The sequence below is a fragment of the Cricetulus griseus genome, chromosome 7 (assembly GCF_003668045.3).
Source record: "Cricetulus griseus strain 17A/GY chromosome 7, alternate assembly CriGri-PICRH-1.0, whole genome shotgun sequence".
NCBI lineage: Eukaryota > Metazoa > Chordata > Mammalia > Rodentia > Cricetidae > Cricetulus > Cricetulus griseus.
This window is the reverse complement of record NC_048600.1, coordinates 113038-135497: the sequence shown is the minus strand read 5'-3', so window position 1 is coordinate 135497 and position 22460 is coordinate 113038. Positions and strand designations below refer to the sequence as shown.

At 41.9% G+C, this 22460-nt stretch overlaps 1 protein-coding gene and 1 pseudogene across 1 annotated transcript; one reads left to right on the top strand and one right to left on the bottom strand.

Annotated features, from left to right (window-relative positions):
• Nucleotides 1-19: 19 nt before the first annotated feature.
• LOC113836716 lies at nt 20-848 on the bottom strand (annotated as a pseudogene).
• A 20483-nt stretch (nt 849-21331) lies between these two features.
• On the top strand, nt 21332-22024 carry LOC113836715 (GTPase ERas-like). The gene has a single exon (XM_027425868.2). It carries the CDS (start codon nt 21332-21334, stop codon nt 22022-22024), a length of 693 nt encoding a protein of 230 aa, XP_027281669.1.
• Nucleotides 22025-22460: the final 436 nt, after the last annotated feature.

Here is a 22460-nt window from a genome sequence, read left to right as displayed (position 1 = left end):
GAGGAAGCTACCCTGCTTGTTAGCTGCCAGGGACAAGAAAGTCCTCCCCAGTTCTGAGCAGCGCCCTCCTCACCCAAGTGCCAGGGTCGCTGCAGGCCGCTCAAAGGCTCCCAGGTGATGGTGGCTCCTGCACAGGGGCGGACAGAGGCTTGAGGAATCGGGGTGAGGAAAGATTTGCCTGTGGCTGTAGTTGTAGTGAATGTAGGCGCAGCACTGCCTCCTTGATGATGTTTCCCGAAAGCAGGAGCTGCTGCAGGATCTGGTGAGGGTCGTCGTCGCTGGTGTGGGTCTCAGGCTGAAATCCATGTCGCTGTTGCAGAAGGCGGGACATGGCTCTGCTCTGGGGCCAACCCAGCCGGCACGGGCCTGAAAGAGGCTGCAGGGTGCTAGGCTTTCCTGCCACCGGAGGTCCCTCAAGGCCAGGCTGCCGGGACACAGGGCATAGGGCACTGGCGCCCGCGGTGAGATCCGCCACACAGTAGGGAGCCGCCCAGCTCCGCAGGCGCCCGCGCTCCCACAGCATGCAGAGAATGGCTCCAGGGTGAGCTGGGGCCCCGGTCTCTGCAAGCACAGAAGATCGCAGCATCTGCCTCGCCAGGGACCGGTTCTCTTTCACTGAGATCGCAGCCAGGACCCGCAGGGGCGGGGGGGCCCGGGGCAGCACTCGGCGAGGCAGGGCCATCGTGTGCTGTGTCCAGCTTCAGCGTCTCGCCGATCTTGGCGATGAGCTGGTTCACATCGGTCAAGCTGCCCAGAGTCACAGACTGCTGCAGCAGGAGGAAGCTGTTATCCTTGTCATCCCCCTCTGCCTCAAAGCCGGCTTCCTTCTCTGCCCTCTGGCACGGCATGGCCCTCTGCCTGGGACCCCTCGGCTGTGGGGGCATTGCTGGCGACCTGGCTGTCTGCGGGCTTGGTGGGCGGCTGCTAGAGCAAGAGAATCACAGAAGCTGAGGCCAGGTTGGGCCTGAGATGCAGAAGCCTGGGGCCAACAGACTTCCAACCTAGGGAGGCTGCAGGATGTTTACAACCAGCAATTAGCAAAAGAATGTTAACAGGAGTGGTGGACAGTTACCTCTCCTTCTCTGAGAGACAGCTGTCAGGTGCCAGCCATGGCACTCCTGATTTAATGAATTAAATTTTGCCTTACCTGTAGAAATTCCCTTTTCAGGGCCCAAGTTCTTAAACTTTTATTAATTTTAATTTTCATTTGTCAGCTTTAATAGCCTAGAGCCTAGGTCTTGGGATATTCTCTTAAAGGCCTGGGGTATTGACAGTAAAACACAGACCCTTGTCTAAAACTTGGAATTGGCCTGTGACAGATGGTAATTGTCTCTAGCCAGGGCCTTTTTTGGAAAGATTGCTTCAGATCTTGAGAACCTAACTCCTCCCACCATATGGAGCTGTTGTCATTAGTCCAATGGCCACTTTTGGCTTAGTAATGTTCTAGAGATACCCTGTGATCCCTTTGTGTGGTGCCATTTGAGTAGCTGCCTCTTGAATTTGTCCCCTCATATTGTGTTCCTGCTACTTCATAGAGGTCTATTCCTTTCTTCCCTCTTCCACCCAGAGTAGTATACAAGATGCTCTTTTCCTTAGAAGATTAAATCTCAGCACTCCTGAGGCATAGGCAGGCAGAGGTGAGTTCGAGGCCAGATCACAGGTGTACTTAATTTATTTTGGCATATCTTTTGCTGTGTAATCCTCACATATGCCTAAGTAGCTAAATCTACAAGTTACCCTCTATTTAGTTTGTTCAAAGTTCAACCTGGAGTATGACTCTAAAGATACTTAAGGATGATGTCATATGTGGAATGCAAATGTGTCTAAACTGGCTCCTCTTTGAGCTTTATGTAAAGTTGGATGAATACCATCAATAAAGAGATTTTTCTTTATTAACCTCCTAAGTGTGTGAACTGATTTTCTCCCTGGTAAGGCATATTAATTCTAGGACAGCTGCATTTCCATCTTGTTAGAAAAAATATTTCTGAGACAAGTCTCTTATGTTGATGTCGATGGTGTGATTCCAGTCTATTACTTTCCATTGGGAAAGACCTTGCTGATCTCTATATTACACCTCCAAAATTCTTCAATTAAATGACTCTACCACCATTGAGATTTAAAATTGTCCATTTGATTCATGTCAGTCAACTATCCAAAGCAGTCAGAGGAAAAGAATATGCATGTGGAGCATTGCTTCTGTCTTCAGATCAGAACAAGAGGAGTAGTGTATTGTGTACACTGCAGGGGAAACGGGGAAGGCAATCAGCTGCTGGAGTCACCATCATGAAAAGGGACTTGACTGTGATATAACAATGTTTTTGTAATTTCCTTGCATGTTTTAATTCATGTCATGTGAATGAACAGAGACAGCTTGGAAATGTTATCTTCAGCAAATGAATATTGAATTTACAATTAGGCAACTCTCCTATGCAGATATATGTGTGCCATCCTGTTTGATACAGTTAAGTCAGCTCAGAGGTTTCAGGTACAGGCCATTGGCTGTAGCTCCATGAGTCACCCTACAGTACTCAGTAGCTAACATTTTAGATATGACAAAATTCATACAATGTCTTATTTTTGACAGTATCCCTTGCCTACATTGTTTGAAAGTTAGTATAGCTAAGCATACTTTCATTTATTTTTATCTGTTTAAAAAACTGAATTACTGATAACATTTTAAAAATTTCCTTTCTTTAAATGCATAACGGCCATAATCCCTTTGTTTCTATTTTTTCCATTGTTTCCTAGCTTAAGTATTTCATTTCATTTTTATCTTCAGTGGTGTTTACTCATTAATATGTATCAGTTCAGAGCAATGTTTCTCAACCTGTGGGTTCTATATTATAATTAATACCACCAAAATTATACTTATGAAGTAGCACTGAAAACAGTTGTACAGTTGGCGGGGTCCCCATGTCATGAGGAAATGAGTTAAAGTGTCACAGCATTAGGAAAGTTGAGAATCACTTCTCTTGGTCAATGTCTCCCATAGCTCAAGCTTGCCTCACACTATGTAATTGAGAATTACTTTGAACACCTAATCCTGCTTCTCCTGCACATTATGGGAAAGACAGTCATGCAATTCATTCTAGCTTGGACCTTGACTTTTCTCTGGGAAGGAAATAACAATAAATGGATATCCTCCAAGTTCTCAAGATTTTATTGTGAATTTACAAATGAAGGAGGAACCCGTGTAAGAATTTCATTCACCAACTGCAAAGCAGGTGTAGTTATAGACAGAAAGTAGGGGAAGGAAGAGAGATTTCCTGCTGTGACAGTAGTTGACATTTACCATGTGGAATCAGGTAACCAATATTAGATGTTCATAAATGTCCTGAATTCCATTTCTCAGTTTCATGGATCAGGCAAACAAGAATCTAGATAAAGAAAAGAACTCATCATGAAACCAAATTCCTGTAGTTACAACATTTCAACCTAAGAAAAAGAACTGGATAAAATGGTCTTGCACTGCCTAACAGAATTGTTTTTTCCTGGTTTAAGATGACAACCCTGAGAAAAATAGTGTGAGTAGTACTGGATGTGCTCTGATACAAATCCCCAGTCTCTGGAGCATATGACCAAAATGCCTGTTTCAACTTTTAAATATAACTTTTGGGGGTTATATATACATAATATCCACTATCATTTTCTCTGTCTTCAAGACATTTTTATAACCCCTTCCTTGTGTTCTCATCCAGGGCTTTCTTCTTCTTCTTCTTCTTCTTCTTCTTCTTCTTCTTCTTCTTCTTCTTCTTCTTCTTCTTCTTCTTCTTCTTCTTCTTCTTCTTCTTCTTCTTCTTCTTCTCCTCCTCCTCCTCCTCCTCCTCCTCCTCCTCCTCCTCCTCCTCCTTCTTCTTCTTCTTCTTCTTCTTCTTCTTCTCCTTCTCTTTGTTTGTTTAACAACAGATGCTGTGTGAATGTGATCTGTGTTTGGTTGCAGGACTTCCCAGCTTTGAAGCAAAGGGTTGGCTGTGCTGAACATTGAGCATGTAATTGAATGTGCACACACAGCAACCTGTGCCATGGAAGAGGAACAGGATGTGCTCTGCCAGATTGGAGGATGTTACTAACTTACTAATTTCCCACATCAGGACCATAACTGACTATAGTGTGGAAGCATGCAAAGCTGGGAGTGCCTGTGTGATCTGAGTCATTTGATCTCTGCTCATTCAGTAGGGTGACTGCTAAAATCCTGAAGGCCAGCAGTGTAGTCTTAACTAAGGATGAACTTTTGGAAGGCTTATCCATCAGGAGCACCAGTGGAGGGTAGCTTACAGGTTCCTTCCAGGATTCTCCTCTTGATCTGCTGTGGAGAGCTGTAAGGAAGACCACAAGCCATGCCATGGTGATTGTGTGGCCCTGTGTCCCCAGATCAGGAAGAGCATATTGGCTGAGCTATAGAATCTGAACTGCTTGGGCTGGGAAGGACCATGAGCCAAATTGAAGTTCTGCTGGTCCCTGTGTTGAGCTGGGCAGTGGCCCTTGGCATGGGGGACCCCTGGGAGTCTGCTTTTCTTCTCTTATCTAGGGTTGATCAGCAATACACCTGGGGAGCTGCTGGCTGCCTCAGAGCTAGGTGCTATTTCCTATTTTCCCTCCTCACAAAAGGCCTGTTTACAAATATGCAGATTATCTGCATATTGCCAGGGGCTAAAGAGCTTGGAATTTGATCTGAGTTACTTCCTAGGGAACTGGTGATGCTATAGAAGCCAACAACCCTCTAAATAAAATTGTCATTTTTCTTTCAAGAGTGACCAGTTGTTTTGTCTTTATTAATCTGCATGTCCCTTGCTGGAACCTGTAAGAAGTAGTAGCACTGGATGCTACATAGTGGAGGTCCTCACCAAGATGAAGAAAGACACTGACAGATCACTAGTGGATTTGCTGGCCAGCATCAAGGTCAAGGTAGGAGTGTGTGCATTGACATGGTTGCCTCAACTCCTGAGAGAGTTAGGCTTGTAAGGTACTGTAATGTGCCACAGCTCTGAATGGAGCTGGATTGGAAAGAGAGAAGCTCTGTCTCAAAAAGAAATTAAAAAATTAAAATATAGAAAAATAGAAAAAGAAAATATATATAAAAATAGAAAAATGAGAAAAATAGAGCAATAGTAAATACAAATGTCATGCATGGGTTAATTGGGATTTGTTTAGATATCAGACCAACAGAATCTTCAGTTAAAAATGTTATTGCATTAGAGAGAGCACGGCATGGGGAGGAGGAAATACACAGAGCCTTCTAGAGGTTGCTTTGGACATGGTCAGGAAGAGCACTGAGAGTACCAACAGATGAGAAAAGAGAACTGGGTTTGTTCCCAGATGCAGGAGAGGGAAGCAGCCACAGATGACCTACAGCAGGTCAGAGTAGAGAAGACTAGGGTAAGGTCAATGTCAGAACTTAGATAACTTGCAGCCTTGGGTGATGTAGCTTTGGCTGACTTCAGTTAAATGTATAAAAATGCTATTGATACAGCCAGCCAGAAACTGTGCTTAAGACTTATGGAGAAAGAAAGGCAACATAGGTAAATTTGGATCTGTTCAAATTTTGGATGCTCATAATTCAAGAATTGACTGTAACTGCTGTGTTACCAGAGATTTCAATTAGGGATTTTTCAGTTCAACAAACTGATCATAACATAGGCAAAATGAGAAATGTGAGATGTATGCAAGTTGTGAATGTTTGGTGTGGCCACACATGAAAGTTTGATATATGTATGATTGTGAATGCATGAATGCTGACAAAAGGAACTGCTTAAATTTCCTTGGACAAGGTTTGTCTCAGACATAGTAAATTAGCTACCAAAATTGCTTTAATTACAGTCAATAAGAACATCCAATTGGTCACTCAATCTCTTAACAGGAGAGGTTGATTTGAATCCTCAAGATTCAGTTGGTGGAAAAATAAAAGGAGCCCATAGCATTGATTGAGGGGCAGTGGAAATCTGTGGATGATTATATGGAATTTGGCAGAGGAGAAGATACTGACATCCTCCTAAATTTTTATAGATGTAAAGAAATATCTAGAAATTAAATGTTGATACATGATTTGATAAAGGTTTTTGAGAAAAATCCTCTCAGGAGACAGCTGCCTGTTAAAACCATTAATTGATTTCAAAGAAAATTGATAATCAGATTCCAAATCTTGGGCTGTTGCAATTTATGCTAATACATCCTTTCAGATTCCCAAAATAGTAAGGAGCAGTCCCATGAAAATACTATGTCAATTTTTACTATTTGATCTTCTGATAGAAGATCAGCTTATGCTATTACTAGAAAAAATATAAGGAGAGAAGGCCGCAAACACAGCTCAGAGAATGAAGTTAGGTGCTGTTGGAATACCCCAATATTTGTTTATAAGAAAAAATTAGGTAATTGAGGCTGTTACAAGGCTTGTGACAGGTCAATAAGACCATGATGCCCATGGGTGCCACTCAGGCAGGGATGCCAGCCCCTGTGGCCATCCCCCAAAAATCATCATTTACTTGTGATAGATTTAAGGGATTGTATTTTCAATATTCCTCTGCACCCTGCTGATTGTCAGCATTTTACTTTCAGGGCCTCATCTCTAAATTTAAGAGAGCCTTATAAGAGGGTATCAATGGGTAGATTTGCCTCTAACAAGGATAATAGCCCTACCATGTGTCAAGTTTCAATCCTTTTTGTCTGGATTTTGTAATTACCCCCAAAACTGGCCTTTCTCACAACCCCCAAGGGCAGGCTATGGTGGAACTTGTCCATCACACCTTAAAAGTTTATTTGCTTATACAAGGGGGACCTTGAGGGTGCTCTTGGCTCCCCTCACCATACTTATTTATATTTTAAATTTTTTTAATAGTGCATAATTCTAACACCTCTGCAGCAAGTCATCCTTGGGTGTCCTCTGTGCAGACAAAGCCTCTAGTTAAATGAATAGATTTTCCCTGGAGTCTTTGGAGAGGGCTAGATCCAGTTTTGTTGTGGGCTCTGGGGTCTATTTGCATTTTTCCACAGAATGCTGAATCTCTAGTCTGGGTGCTGGAGTGTTGTGTATTCCTGGTTCCTGCTGATTTGTTCAGCCTTCTAATGAGCCATTGGATGCTAATGAGAAATCTGCCAGCCTTGGTGCTGATGGATTCTTAGAAACAGGTGTGACCTTTTATGGTCAGCTCCAACCTTAACCTGGGAAAGGCAGCTGGCAATAAGGATTTAAAGGAACAAATATCCTAGTCGTTGGCCATGTCTGCTTAGTAAAGCTGGAAGCCAAGCCAAACTTTTCCCATATGTTCCTCTGCTGGCCTTATGCCTGCTTAAAATACAGTCTCTTTGTCTGTACAAGTGGTTAATTTAACTCACAAGGTGTGCTCCTACACTCTTTGATATGCTAAGTAACGCTCCTTCTCAAGAAACATTTAAGTGTTTCCTCCAAACTTACCACTTGGTGAAGCTGCTGAGATGATGGGATTGCAGCCTCAGTTTTCGTGGTACAGACATAACAATGGGATCCCTGGAGAAGACCAGCTTTTCCTTACTGACATGGGAGAGATCTTGACCTTGGGACTTTAGAAGTGGCTGCAATTGCAGCCACCAGGGAGTTTCTGGCTTAGCTGCCTCTGGGGCACTTAACACAGCAAGCATCCTGCATAGTTCTCAGGGGAGTTTCCATCTGCTTTAAGATCCTAAGAATTATATTTGTTCTCTAGTCTGAATGGGCACTTTAAATTTTAATTGGGTAACTTTTCTAGATTTCTCAATTGGCTACTCAAAATTATTTAGACTTGTGAGATCAGGGTGCCTCCTCTTTAGGGAGACTCCTGTCTTTTGGAACTCATACTAAAGGTCACTTCAGGTATGAAAAGGGATCGCTAGACCACAGGATTAAATTTCTGGGCAGCTTCCTTTTAGTCCTAGTCTGCCTGTGACACAAAAAAAAAACAGCAAGTCAAGAGCCATTTGTGGAGAAAGCAAATCAGGCTTTCCTTGACAGCAAACTACCCCTCACTGCATGTCTAACTGAGTTGCAGGACAAATGAGTTATCTATGATGGGTTATTTTCAAGGGATATCTGTTTACCTAAGACAGAGGGTCTGCACGGGCCAGGCAGGCTTTTCTATGATGGGCACCATAGATGTTGAAGTCCTGGAAATACTAAGACAGATACTAATTTCTATTTTTATATTTTTAAGGGGTGACCAGTAGGGTACCTCTGGGAGTGTGCTTTTCTTCTCATATGTAGGGTTGATCTGCATTACCCTGGGGGAGCTACTGGCTGCCTCAGAGCTAGGTGCTATTTCCTATTTTCCCTCCTGACAACAAGGCCTGTGTACAAATATGCAGATTATCTGCATATTGCCAGAGGCTTAAGAACTTGGACTTTGATCTCAGTTACTTCCTAGGGTCCTGCTGAGGGTATAGATGTAACCACCCTCTAAATAAAATTGGCATTCTTCTTTCAACAGTGACTGGCTCTTTTGTCTTCATTAATCCACAGATCCCTCCCTCCAACCTGTATGAAGTAGTAGGGCTGGACCCTACACCTTGGGCTCTGAGCTTTGTTGAGTGTGGATTCCCTGGGGAAGGGGAGGCTCTGCTTTCCCTGCTTGAGAGACTTTGAGCTGGTAATATCACTGTCCAGTGATACAGGCGTTGCTTTTGTTGTGCAGTAGGAAGACAGATTGGAAAACTGAAGGTCTGGATTCTAGAAGTTCTGGATATTACATTCCATTTTCAGGTTTGTCTTAGGAATGTTACTGATAGTTTAGAAACTGATAGGAGGGCATGGGAATCATCCTTCAGCAATACATGATTAGAGTGTTTTCAACACTGACAGCTACTGACAAGCCACCATCTTGTGATTCAAGTGAAATTCAGTTCCAGGTCACAAAAGGATTTTCTGCAATGTAGAGGTATTTCAGGTTACCATAGTATTTTGCAGGTGAATAGGGAAGATGCCACATCTTGTGACATCATCCATTCAGCTGGAAGCAGACATTCACTTTTTCTTCACATTGTCTTTTGATTGGACATCACTTGGGCTGGATTTGCCTGAACCTACACGGGGGCACAAGGGGCTGTAGAGTCATAGAAGGCTCTGTAGGAGATGGCTTACATTTGTTGGTAGGGCCCCAGACCATGGGGCCTCTCTGGAAGAAATATCAGTTGCTGGAGTGTCAGAAAATTAACTGTTTAGGGGTCACTTTTTTGTTGGAGTTGTGAAATATGTCTTTATTTAATTTCTGTACACATGGATTCATAGGTAGCTGTGTTTGGCTGAGAGTGCTTTGGTCTTTTGGATAAAAGCTCATTTTCCTGTTTTTGTTCTTGGCTTTTTCTCTCCATTCTCTATTCTGTTACAAATATTGTAGGCATTGTTTATTATTGTTGCTTCCCTGGTAAATGTAGAAGTCATATTGTATCAAGATGTGTACTCTATTTTCTTACTTTATTTTGGTTTTTTTGAGACAGAGTTTCTCTGTGGCTTAGAAGGCTGTCCTGGAACTAGTTCTTGTAGACAAGGCTGCTCTCTGAGTCACAGAGATCCACCTGCCTATACCTCCCAAGTGATGAGATTAAAGACATGACCCACCACAACCTGAAAAAATATACATATATATATATATATATGTACATATATATGTATATGTATATTGAGCATTCTGAAATGTTTTCACTTTGTATGTAGCTTTGGAATCATCTTTTCTCTTGGAAATAGTTGGGCATTGTATTTGGATTGTATTCAGTTTATGTTGCAAATTAACCATAAACAACATCTTAATTGTGATGTAACATATTCCTTAGGATAATTTATATACTTTATTTATTGATGTGTTGTTGTCAATCAGTGAAAGACTTTTAAATTAGTAGATAAAGCTGTTATTAGGCTTGGCAGGTGGCTCATCACATATTCTTCTTGGGGATGACCTGAGTTCAGATCTCAACACCCCAATCAGGAGGTTCATATCTACCTGCTGCTCCCGGTTCAGGGGATCTGACAGGCTGTTTTCTGTTGTGTCACCTGTACACACACACATAAAACATTCTCTGGTTTTTTTTTTTTTTTTTGGTTTTTGGAAACAGGGTTTCTCTTTGCTGCTGCTCCCTGTACACACAGAAAACATTGTCTGCTGTTTTGGTTTTTTTTTTTTTTTGAGACAGGGTCTCTCTTTGGCTTTGGAGGCTGTCCTGGAACTAGCTCTTGTAGACCAGGCTGGTCTCAAACTCACAGAGATCCGCCTGCCTCTGCCTCCCAATTGCTGGAATTAAAGGCATGCACCACCACTGCCCGGGGAAAACATTGTCTTGAGCATAGTAACAAACACATGCAAAACATGGATAACATTGCTTCCCAAATTCTTTTTTTCTTATAAAGCAACTACAACGAAACAATTTGTTTTAGGTGTATAATAGAAATAAAACCTTGTTTCCTTAAAAATCTGTTCTCTAGTATTTGGTTTGGATAAGGTTTCCTTTCCTCATCTTGATGCATTTAAGGCAATCATCAACCATAGGAAATTTATCCTAACTTTTGTGAGCAAGAAGTTAGACATTCATAACTAGTATAACATTTTAGTATGCTGCAGATATTACACAAGGTTCACACTCTGAATTCCCAATTATGGTCCTAAGCCTATCCTGCCAGGGCTGCTCATCTGTGCAGTGTATCCTAGCTGAGTTCAGGTCCAGCCTCTAACAGAAGTTTCTGTTTCATGGGTCATCATCCTGGGGGAGATGCTCTATTCCCAGGGACAATCAAGGTGAAGTTTCTTCACACGTCTAGATGACAGCATTGCTCTTGGTCTCTTTTTTTGTACTGTGCAGTGATGTTATTTGTATCTAGCACTGTGTCTGGGTATTTGGACTGAGAGACAACACTGAGCTCTCGTTATAAGATACAGTCTTGGGTGGAGTGAGGATCATGGCTAAGCAGTTTTTACATGTCTGAACTGTCTTTTTCGTATCTAATGACATGATCATCTGTTTTTTATTTTTCAGTTGGTTTATATTACCAATTTTACTTTGTAGAAACATCCCTGCATCTCAGGGATAAAGCCTACTTTATCAGGGTGGAAGGATTTCTTTCATGTATTCTTGGATTCGTTTGGCCAGTTTTTTTTGTTTTTTTTGTTTTTATTTTTGTTTATATTTTTTCCCTGAGACTAGGTTTCTCTGTATTGCTTTGGAGGTTGTCTTGGAACTTTTAGACCAGGCTGGCGTCAACCTCACAGAGATCCACTTGCCTCTGCCTCTCCACTATGGGATTAAATGCATGACACAGGTTTTCCAGTATTTCATTGTGTACTTTTTCATCAATGTTCATGAGGGAGATAGGTCTTTAATTCTCCTTCTTAGGTGAGATAATGTGTGGTTTGGGTATCATGGTAACTACAGCCTCATAAAAAGAATTTGGCAACGATCCTTTTGATTCTATTGTGTGGAACTATTTGAGAATTATTGGCTCAGCTCTTCTTTGAAATTCTGGTAGAATTCCGAACTGAAATCATTTGGCCTTGGGATTTTTTCATTTGGGAGACTTTTAACGATTTGTTCTATTTCTTTAGGGACTATAGGACTATTTAAATTGTTTATCTAGTCTTGATTTAATTTGTATATGTAGTACCTATCAAGATAGTTGTCCATTTCTTTTATATTTTCCATTTTTGTGGAGTACAGGTTTTTGAAGTATGGCCAAAGATTGCCTGGATTTCCTTTGTATCTGTTTTTATCCCCCCTTTTATTTCTAATTTTGTTAATTTGAATATTTTCTCCCTGTGTATTAGTTGGTTTGGATATCTTGTTGGTATCACTGATTCTTTGTTTCCATTTTAGTGATTTCAGTGAGGAGTTTGATTATTTCCTGCTGTCTACTACTCTTGGATGATTTTGTTTCTTTGTTTTAGTGATAGAGCTTTTAGGTGTGCTTTTAAGTCACTAGCGTGAGATTTCTACCAATTCTTTATAAGCACTTAGTGCTATGAACTTTCTTAACACTGCTTTCACAGTGTCACTCAAGTTTGGATATACTATGGATTCATTGTCATTGAATTTTAGGAAGTCTATAATTTTTACCTTTATTCGTTCCTTGAACCAGGGGTAATTCAGTTGAGAGTTTTGTATTTTCCATGAGTTTGTAGGCTTTCTGTTGTTTGTGCTGTGATCTGTTAAGATTAGTGGGGTCATTCCAAAATATTAGTATCTGTTGGGATTTGCTTTCTGACCAATTATGTGGACAATTTTAGAGAAAAACACATGATGTGGTGAGGAGAGGGTATATTCTTTTGTTTTGGGGTGAACTTGTCTGTGGATATCTGTTATGTTTGTTTGAGTCATAACATTTATTATTTCACTTATTTCTCTGTTAAGTTTCTAGTAGTCTAGCAGCATTGTCCACTGGTGAAAGTGTGATGTTGAAATTTCCCACTATTAATATGTGATTGAATCTTTAGTAATGTTTCTTTTGCTATTATGGGTGCCCTTCTATTTGGTGCATAAATGTTAAGAATTGAGACATCATTTTGATGGACTTTTCCTTTGAATATGAAATGTCTTTAAATTAGTGTGAAGCCTATTTTGCTAGATATTAGGTTAGCTACACTGGCTTACTTCTCACATTACTGAAGACAGGGCCTCAGCAGCTAGTGAGGAGATGGACTGGTGTCCTCTACTTCTTTTGGGATGTGGGAAATGCCCTGGCTATGCTTATTTGCCCAGAGGCTGAACAGCCAGCATCCCTGAGGTCAGAGGAGACAGGAGTCAGTTTTTTATCACTTGCACTTCCTAGGATGGTGAGTACTCTGGCCATGCTTATTTTACCACAGGTGCACCCAAGGAGTACAGGGGGCTGAGAGGTCCTCTATCCACCACCAGGCTGCTCTTGTTCCTAAGGGATTCAGCAGCACCTGTTTTTTGTAAGTTGTAGCATAAAGCTAGCTTGAAAGATGAAGCTGGCTGTGCCAGGTAACTCTTAATTGGCTGGCTGACTGGCATTTGATGGTGGTATATTGGACTAATAAGTACTGATGCCTTTTTGTGGATAATTTGCTATATCCTATTCTCAATTTCCTGCCCTTCCCCCACCTCTAAGTAGCACTAACTCTTCACTCCTCCTCCTGTCTCTTCTCCCCCTGCCACTTCCCCTACTCCCCTCTCCTGTCTCTCTGCTATCCTCCAAGGCTTCCCTTGCTGCTCTCCTCCCTCTGTTCCCTTGCCCTCTGGCTGCCTCCTCCCCTGCCTCATGCCCCTTCCTTCCCAGTCCTCTGCTCAGGTGCATTTGATCAGGTAACACAGAGAACTCTACCTGTGTTGTCTCCCCCAAAAATGTGCATGCCAGTGCACCAGCAGCCAGTGTAATGACTTGTTCCACCTGAAACCCCCCGAATAAAGTCAGGCTCCAGACTTCAAAGGGGGTCTTGAGCGGCTGCCTGTGCATTTCAATTTTGTTCACTTATGTAATTTGAATTTGTTTTTCTTCATAGAATACTTGCCAAGGCAGAGAAGGAGGGAAATATCTGACTTTTGAGTGTAACTAGAAGAACAAATGTGAAAAAATGGATGCAAGACAAAGACAGTACCCGGAACCCTTCCTCTGCAGGGAACTCTTCAAAGATCTCAGCCATGAAGAGAAGTGAAGCCAAAAAGGTAAGGTTACACAAATGGGATGTTAACGCTGAAAAACTATTGTTAGGATTAGAATCAGGGTTAGGGTCATACTCAAGGTTACAGCTGGGGTTAGGGTTAGGAGATTAGGATTAGGATTAGGTTTAGGGTTCAGGGTTCAGGTATACTGTAAGGGTTAGGGTTCGGTTTCAGTGTTAGGCTTAAAGTTAGGGTTATGAGGGTTAGGGTTTTTAGAGTTTAAGGTTAGTGTTAGGTTTAGGGTGAGGGGTTCTTGTAGGATTAGGGTTCAGGGTACTGGGTTAGGGGTATAGATATGCTTAGGGTTACAGTTAAGGGTTAGCTTTAGGGTCAGTGATAGGTTTATGGTTATTGTTAGGGTTAGGATTCAGGGTTAGGTTTAGGGTTAGGATTATGGCTATGTTTGGGTTAGGGTTATGGTTAGGGGTTAGTATTAGGGTTAGGTTCATGGTTAGAGTTATGGTTAGGGTTAAGGTTCAGGGTTAGGTTTAGGGTTATGGCTATATTTGGGTTAGGGTTAAGGTTAGGGGTTAGTATTAGGGTTAGGGTTCATGGTTAGAGTTATGGTTAGGGTTAGGGTTCAGGGTTATGGGTAGTGTTAGTTTTATGTATAAGGGAAGGATTAGTGTTATGGGTATGGCTCAGGGAAGGGTTATTGTTAGGATTTAGGGTTAGGTGTCAGAATTATGTTTAGTGTTAGGGTTCAGGGTTAGGGTTAGGATGACTGTTATGGTTAAGGTGGTTACAGTTAGTGTTAGGGTTAGGGTTTGGGTAAGCTTTAGGTTTTGTGGATAGGATTATGGTTAGGTTTAGAATTAGGGTTAGGGGTCAGGGATACGGTAAGGGTTAGGGTTACATTCAGGAATCAGTGTTATGCTGAGATTTAGTGTTACTATTCAGGGTTATGGTTATGGTTAGGGTTTAGGGTTGTGGTCATGGTAAGTATTCCTTGATATTGTTAGGGTTAGGTTTAGGGTTAGGGTTCAGGGTTAGGTTTAAGATTAGTGTTAGGGTTAGTGTTAGGGTTATGCTTATGGTTAGGGTTAGATTTAGGATTAGATTAGGGTTAGGGATCACAGTTAGGGTTATGGTTCTGGTTAAGTTTAAGGTTAAGTTTATGGCTTAGAGGTTAGGGTTAGAGTTAGGTTTCAGTGTTAATGCTTAAGGTTAGGTTTAAGGTTCAAATTAGGGTTTAGGTTAGGTTTAGGTTTAGGGGACAGCGGTTAGGGTTAGATTTAGGGATAGGGTTAGTGATAGGGTTAGGTTTCAGATTAGCATTAGGGTTAGGGTTCATGGATATAGTTAGGATTAAATTTCGTGTTCAGTTTTAGGGGTTCCGGTAGTGTTCGGGATAGGGTTCAGGGTTAGGTTTCTAATTAGTGTTAGTGTAAGGTTTAGAATTACATTTAGTGATTGGGTTAGACTCAGTTTTAATGTTAGGGTTAGGATTAGTGTTAAGTTTAGGGTTAGTTTTAGGGTTAGGGTTCAAGGTTCAGGGTTAACATTAGGGTTAATTTAAAGGATATGTTTAGGAGTAATGATTAGGTTTAGGGTTATTGTTAGTGTTCAGTGTTCAGAGTTAGGTTTAGGGTTAGCTTTAGTATTAGGTTTCAATGCTAGGGCTCAGGGTTAGGGCTATGGTTAGGGTTCAGGGTTAGGGTTAATTTTAGGTATTAGGGTTAGGGTTTCAGGGTTGGGTTTAGGGCTAAAGTTTGGGTTAGGGTTCAGGTTAAAGTTCAGGGTTAAAGATAGGGTTAGTGTTATGTTTGTGGTTAGGTTCAGGGATTACCAGTCACAGTCTCACTTTGTACTGTCATCCTCCCACCATACACCATTGACCATTTTTATCATGCCTGACTTTGAAATCCTGAGATTCCTACCTCCATATTCTGAGGACCATGATTACAGTCCTCTGCCACCATGCCTGGCAAAGGTGACTTAAACTTCACTTAATGAGGCATTAGAATGATGGGATGAGTAGCTTGAGGAGATGCACTTAAGTATAATTAAAATAGAATTATCTCTGTGAGCCTGGGGTATCATCATCTTCAGAATAAGGCACGACTCTTCCCAGGACCTTTGATGATTTACAACAGAATCAATGATAAGGAAAAATAATTTCTCATAGTTGAAATACAGTGGACTTTAAGGCAGAAAGACTGCATTTGATGGGTACCTTCTTCAGTTACTGGAGTTATAACCAGAGCCTGTGTTCTGGTCCCCTAATAAGCAAGGATCAGTCACTCATCCTCAACAAGCCAATCAACTGAAGAAACTTATCTACTAACATGCCCAACTATAATGCAAGTACACTGTAGTCAAGATTGACAGATCTCTTGATGTCCTAGGATAGATAGACAAGTGTATAGTGTGAGTTGAAGGTCAGACAGGGAATCATAGTAATACCTTTCTTAATAGGAAGAGAAAACACTAATGTGAAAGGGAAAAAGACAAAATTGATAAGAATTTAAAATGTACTTACTCAGTTTGACTAATTTGGAACAATAAAGAAAATACACAGTAAATAATCCATGCCTGTGGTTCTAATGAGCTTATATAAAAGGCAAAAATATGCAAAACTAAATATTCTAATGAAGCCAAATGGATTATCCCCATCTCTAAAACACGCCCACATTCTCAGTTCCTGTTTTTCCTGTAAGGTGGTCAAATGAGAAGTAAATGTTTCTTCAATACAGACATTCTCATTTGGAAGACTAAAGTCTTTTCCCACAGGATATTCACAGGGAAATTAGAATTTTATGGGTCACCAGGCAGTGCTGCCACATGACTTTAATCCCAGCACTCAGGAGGCAGATGCAGGTGGATCTATGTGAGGTCAAAGCCAGCCTAGTCTACAGAGCCAATTCCAGTTCCAGGACAACCTTCAAAGCAACAGAGAGAAACCCTGTCTCAAAAGCCCCTCCCGCCCCAAAAGAAGATTTTTAAGGGTAAATTGTTTCATGAGTGGTGTTCAAAATATACGTAATGAAGTAGACTTCTGATCTCCAAATAATTGTCATGGTCTAAAAACCTACAATCACTTTACAGACACACACAAATAACAGAAATGTTTTTGATTTGTTTTTAATGTTTGATTTGTTATAATTTTCATGATTTTATATAGCTTATCTGAATAATTTCCCCTTTGTAGGTGAAGGGCCCATGGTGACCTAACAGGGACACAAAGAAGCATGGAATTATAAATAATAATTACTTATATTTATATATACATAGCACATGAAGTTATGTTGTGAAATAATGTCATGGACCACATGGTGGATATTGCTGCTTGACAATGTCCCAGCATTTCAACTTTGCAGACCACCCACACTTCTCCAGCCCCTGCAGAGGCAAGTAGATCTCTATGAGCTCCAGGTCACACTGGCAGAATGAGTTCCAGGACAGCCAATGCCACACAGAGAAACCCTGTATTGAAAAAGATAATGAGATCTACCTTTAGCTGCTAGGTGGCAGTGCACATGTTTAACCCCAGCACTGAGGAGGCAGAGGCAGTTGGATTTTTTGAGTTTGAGGCTAGCCAGGTCCACAGAATGAGATCCATGGCTACACAGATAAACCCTGTCTTGAAAACAATAATAAGATCCAGCTTTAGTACTAATCACATCATCTGGTGGTAGCCTGTAGCGAAGGAGGAGACTCTCTCTCTGGCTGCTTAAACTAGCTCTGGCTACCCAGTTCATTCCTTTACTAGCATTAGAGCCTGCTTTTATGGAATTTTGTTGTATAAAGAAGACCAGCTGAGATACCAAGCCTGATGAAATAAACAACTACTGGACTCTTCAGATTTCATTGGTATGCACCCAGTTTTGGACTACTTGGGCCAGAGTCAGTGAGACATTCTAATAAATCTACTTTCTACATACATGGAGAGATTTACTCTACCAGTCCTGTTCAAGTAGAGAATCCTGTATAATGCAATTGGTTTTCTTTTGTTTTTGGACTGATCATGGAGGAAGATGTGCTGGCTAACAGTGGTCATAAACAAAACCTTCCTAGCTCCATTACTCTCTAAGTATTCAACTTTCCAAGATGTCTACTCTTTTTAATGTTACACATTTGCCAAGAGTTTGCTCTGAATTTTAGGAATGAAACTCCTACAACACTAGAGTCATCATCCAGCCTTCTGATGGGAAAAGGACCCATTGTTTTGTTTGTGATCTGGTTCCTACTTTTCTCTCCTGATTGTCTGGAGTTCCTGTGAGAGCCAGGTAAAAAGCAACTTCAGTTCACCTGACATCAATGTAAGGCCACATTAAAAAAAAAAATCCCCTTTTGTATCCTTAAGTCTCTATTTAGTAGTTAATGTTCGGGGAACCCTTCCAGCTTTTTAACAGAGACTCACTCCATGCACATAGTATGTGTACTGGTCTGTACAAGCTAGCTAGCCAGATTGTGTCCTGGAGGAACAAGGGGAAATGCTTATAGAGTGCAGGCAGATAGCAGGGTCTGCTGTTCGAGCCAGGAACAAGTACTATAGAAGCGTAGATCTGTCCTGATCTATAAAAGGTCTTTGTATGAGGTGGAAGGCAGGATCTGGAACCATCGTCCTGTATCATTAAGAACACTGCAATCCTATGGGAGGTGTGTTTGTCACTCAGGCCTCACTAGCCAATCTGGCCTCTAGGCTACCTGACAGTCAGAAGCAGTGTAGGGCAATTCAGGCCACTGGGTTCAGGCTTGGCTTTGAAGAGAAAATGGAACCATATGTTTGTGTGCTGTGCTTTAAGCAAGGGTGAACTGGAAAACCATAACATGTTTTGGTCCCCAGATGGGGACTGGCAGATGAAGAGGTACTGGAGCCAGTATGGTTGGTATTCCCTGAGTCTGTTTGGGAAGCTACAACCAAACAACCTGTCCTGTCAGGACCCATGCAGTCCGTGAAATGCTCAGAACCCAGATACAGTCCTCTGAATACCTTTGTTTGGAGGCTGAGTGTGCTCTGAGCATTAAGAACAGGAAGCTGTGTGGAGAAACATTATTTTTATTAGTTCAAATTAGGAACAAGCTTGTTTGACATGTCAATCCCTTCTCCCTCTCCCTCCCCTACCCTCACCCCTCCTGCCCCACCCCTGACATACCCCCCACCCCATCCACACTCGGTGTGGGGAAACAGTTTTGTAGTCAACTTCTACATGCTTTTGGTGAACCCATGGAAAGCATGTTCCCAAATTGAAGTGGCTTAGGTTTCTTCAGTAACTTCTGGAGTTTTCACACTTTGCATTTAAATTTTAGTGTTTATTTATTCTTAAATATTTGGAGGTGGTAATAGGCATGTCACATGTTGGTTGCACTCCACTGCTCAGCTGTGATGGAAAAGAGTAAAACTGGCAATACAGAGAAATTACAAATGCTTAGGAGATAGCAAGTATCACAAAGTAGAACTTAGCTGAGGGAGGACTGCTTGTAAAACACACAAAGATAAGCATATGCTAACCAACCTTTTAGAAATTAGGGTGCTGCTGGGTGTTGTTGGTGCATTCCTTTAATCCCAGCACTCAGAAGGAAGAGGCAGGTGGATCTCTGTCAATCCAAGGCCAGCCTACTATGCTGAACAAGTGCCAGGATAGGCTCCACAACTACACAGAGAAATAATGTCTCAAGAAAAAAAAGAAATTAGCATGCTAGGATACACATTTGTTCACCATGATTGTCTAGATATGTAGCTCCAAACAATGACAAATGGGCCACCTGATTTATAACCAGACTTAGGTTCATCCCCATTACAAAGAACAGGCCTGTAACAGGCTGCTCAAGGAAGCATTAAAAGGTCACAAAGTAACCTTAAGGCCTGTTACGCCATAAAGTTCCAGTTTTCTTCTTGAGAAAAGCATAGTTCTGTTAGATGGGCAATAGGACCCCAGGTGGCAACTATTTGAAAGGTAAAACACTGTTGTGTTAAGGACTTGGCAGATCGAGCAAGGCTTTCATTTAGGCCCTCAGTCAGGGAGGAGGATCATTCTTGGGATAGCCAGTAACAGCCTTGGGTTTGGACCTACTGAGCTTTCCCTAAGTACCTGATGTGTGGAGAATAAAACAGAGAGCACTGTCTTTCACCATGAATTTGCTAGGGAGAGCTGGTAATCATCTGGAACAAAGCCTTTGTGGAGAGGTTGCTTCTGATCTGGAGAAACAAACTCTTCCCACTCCTGGGAGCTATGGTTATCAGTCCCAAGGCCACTGTGGGCCTTGTCAGTAATGATCTTGAGATGCCCTGTGTTCCCCTTGTGCAGCATTGCTTCATTAGCCTACTCCCTGAGTTTGTCCAATTCCATGACAGTTTCTACTGACTTCATAGATGTCCCCCATGTCCTTCCATTTTTCCTACAGGAAGTAGTATATAGGATTATATTCTTCTTAGGAAGCCTAATTGGTGTGGGACATACCTTGTGCATGACCTCCCATCCCAGACATTTTATTGTTTGGTTTTTTGAGACCCGGTTTCTCTGTGTAGTTTTGGAGTCTATATTGGCACTCGCTCTGTAGACCAGGCTGGCCTTGAACTCATGGAGAGCCACTTGCCTCTGCCTCCCAAGTGCTGGGATTAAAGGCGTGCACCACCAACACCTGGCCCTTCCCAGATTATCTACATTCACATTTACTATCTTTCTCATCCCCTGCCACCTTTACCTCAGGATCCTGTCAGTGAAGAAGTTGCTGCTGAATCAGGTCTCAGTTGTGCTTAAGAAACAATTCTGGGAATAGTTTTGCTGTGTAGGTTTCCCACCTGCTCAAGTAGCTAGACATGTTTCTCCTCTATCTATTTAAATTATTGACAGGGTAACCTGGAGCATAAACATGAAAGACGCTTAAGGATGACAATATATATGAAATGCAAAATGTGTCTAGGCTGCCTCCTCTTTTGAGTATTATCAAGAGATGAATGCATGTTTTCCTTAATTCTATTTTTCTTTATTAATCTCCTAAGTGTGTGAAGGGATTTCTCCCTGCTAAGGTGTATTAATGCTAGAACAGCATTTTGTGAGAAATTTTTGTCTGAGCCAAACTCTCTTACTTTGACTCAAGGTGCATTGATTCCAGTCTGTCATTCACCAGGACAATGGCCTTGCTGTCTTCAGTACTACACCTTCAAAATACTTACGATGTACTGCCTAAGAGATTACAAATTGTCCATTTGAGTTACATCGTTTACTATGCAATGCAGTCACAGGAAAAGGATTTCCATGGGTATAATTGCTTCTGCCTTCAGACAAAATTAGCTGGAATAGTTTACACTGATGGAGGACTCAGGGTAGGGAACCAGCTTCTGGAGTCACTGTTATGGAAAGGGACCTGATTGTCGTAGGGAAATGATTGTGTAATTTCCCAGAATTTTATTTTGGGGGGAGGGAGGGTTTCTCTGTGGCTTTGTAGTCTGACCTGGAACAGCTCTGTAGTTTGGGCTGTAGACTCTTCCTTTCTGCACTGAGACTCCACCAATTTCAAAGTTGGTCAATGAACTCAATTCTTACACAGGTCCATCATTACCTATAACTCTATAAGAAACAGTAGTTGACATTAGCAGCGTGGAATTAGGTAATCAATTCTATATGATCCAAGATTTTCCTGATTGTGAATTTCCTCGGGTCCACAGATGAGAGCAATCAAGAAGCTGGATAGAGAGCTACCTGCAGCCCCTCAGTGGACCGCCTATCCAGGGATATATTGCTTGTGATTTACATCTCTTTCTTGAGCTGACTGTTGGGGAATGGCGTTGCCAACAATGTCTAGCATCTTGGACCTGAGCCTCAACACACAGAGCACCAGATCCCCAGAGGAAAGCCATGAGGCTTGGGAACAATGCAAAGATGCTGGCAGGAAGCTTCCTGAATACAAGGTAGTGGTGTTGGGTGCAAGTGGTGTTGGTAAAAGTGCTCTCACTATCCAGATGACCCACCACTGCTTTGTGAAAGAACATGACCCCACTGTCCAGGATTCCTACTGGAAGGACGTGGCCCTGGACAATGGTGGCTATATTCTGAATGTCCTAGACACAGCGGGGCAGGATATCCTCAGGGCCCTGCGTGAACAGTGCCTGGCAGCTGGTGATGGTGTGCTGGGTGTCTTTGCTCTTGAGGACCCCTCATCTCTGGACCAGCTGCAGCAGATGTGGTCCAGCTGCAGCCAGCATCAGAAGCAGTGGTTGCCTCTGGTACTTGTGGGCAACAAATGTGACCTAGTGAATACTTCTGGAGATGCTGACACTGCTGCAGCGATCCTGGCTCATAAGTGGGGAGTCCCCTTTGTGAAGACCTCAGCTAAGACACGGCAAGGTGTAGAGGAAGCCTTTGCTCTCATTGTCCATGAGATTCAGAGGGCCCAGGAGGCTGTGACTGAGACAAGCAGGAATAAGACACACCAACACAAAGCTGTGTGTAGCTGTGGCTGCTCTGTAGCCTGAAGATCTTAGTCAAACAAATTGACTCTTCTCTCATGTCATGTCTAGATGACAATTACCTTGTCATAAGAGTCCACTCCCATCAAATAAGTTACCATGGACACCTTATGAGTCTCATTTGGTGAGGTGTTAAGTGGTAACAATGGGGTGTCGAGCATTGGCTATGGTCTATGAGGCTCTATGCAAAATTGAATAAATGTTCATACTAAAAACAAAAAAGAGAAACTGGATAAAGGACAGACTTTACCTTGAAAACAAATTTTATAGTTACAATAGCTAAACAACAAAAAAATCCTGAGTAAACTATTATGCCCTGCCTAAGAGGACAATTATTTTTCTGGGTTAAGATGTAAGTCTGAGAGAAAAGATTTGAGACAACCTCGATGTGCTCCAAGAAAAATCCCTACTCTCTAGAGTACATGGCTATAAAGCTCTTTTC

Excerpts from the sequence above, each read along its gene's own strand:
- LOC113836715 (XM_027425868.2), top strand. The coding sequence starts at position 21,332 with ATGGCGTTGCCAACAATGTCTAGCATCTTGGACCTGAGCCTCAACACA.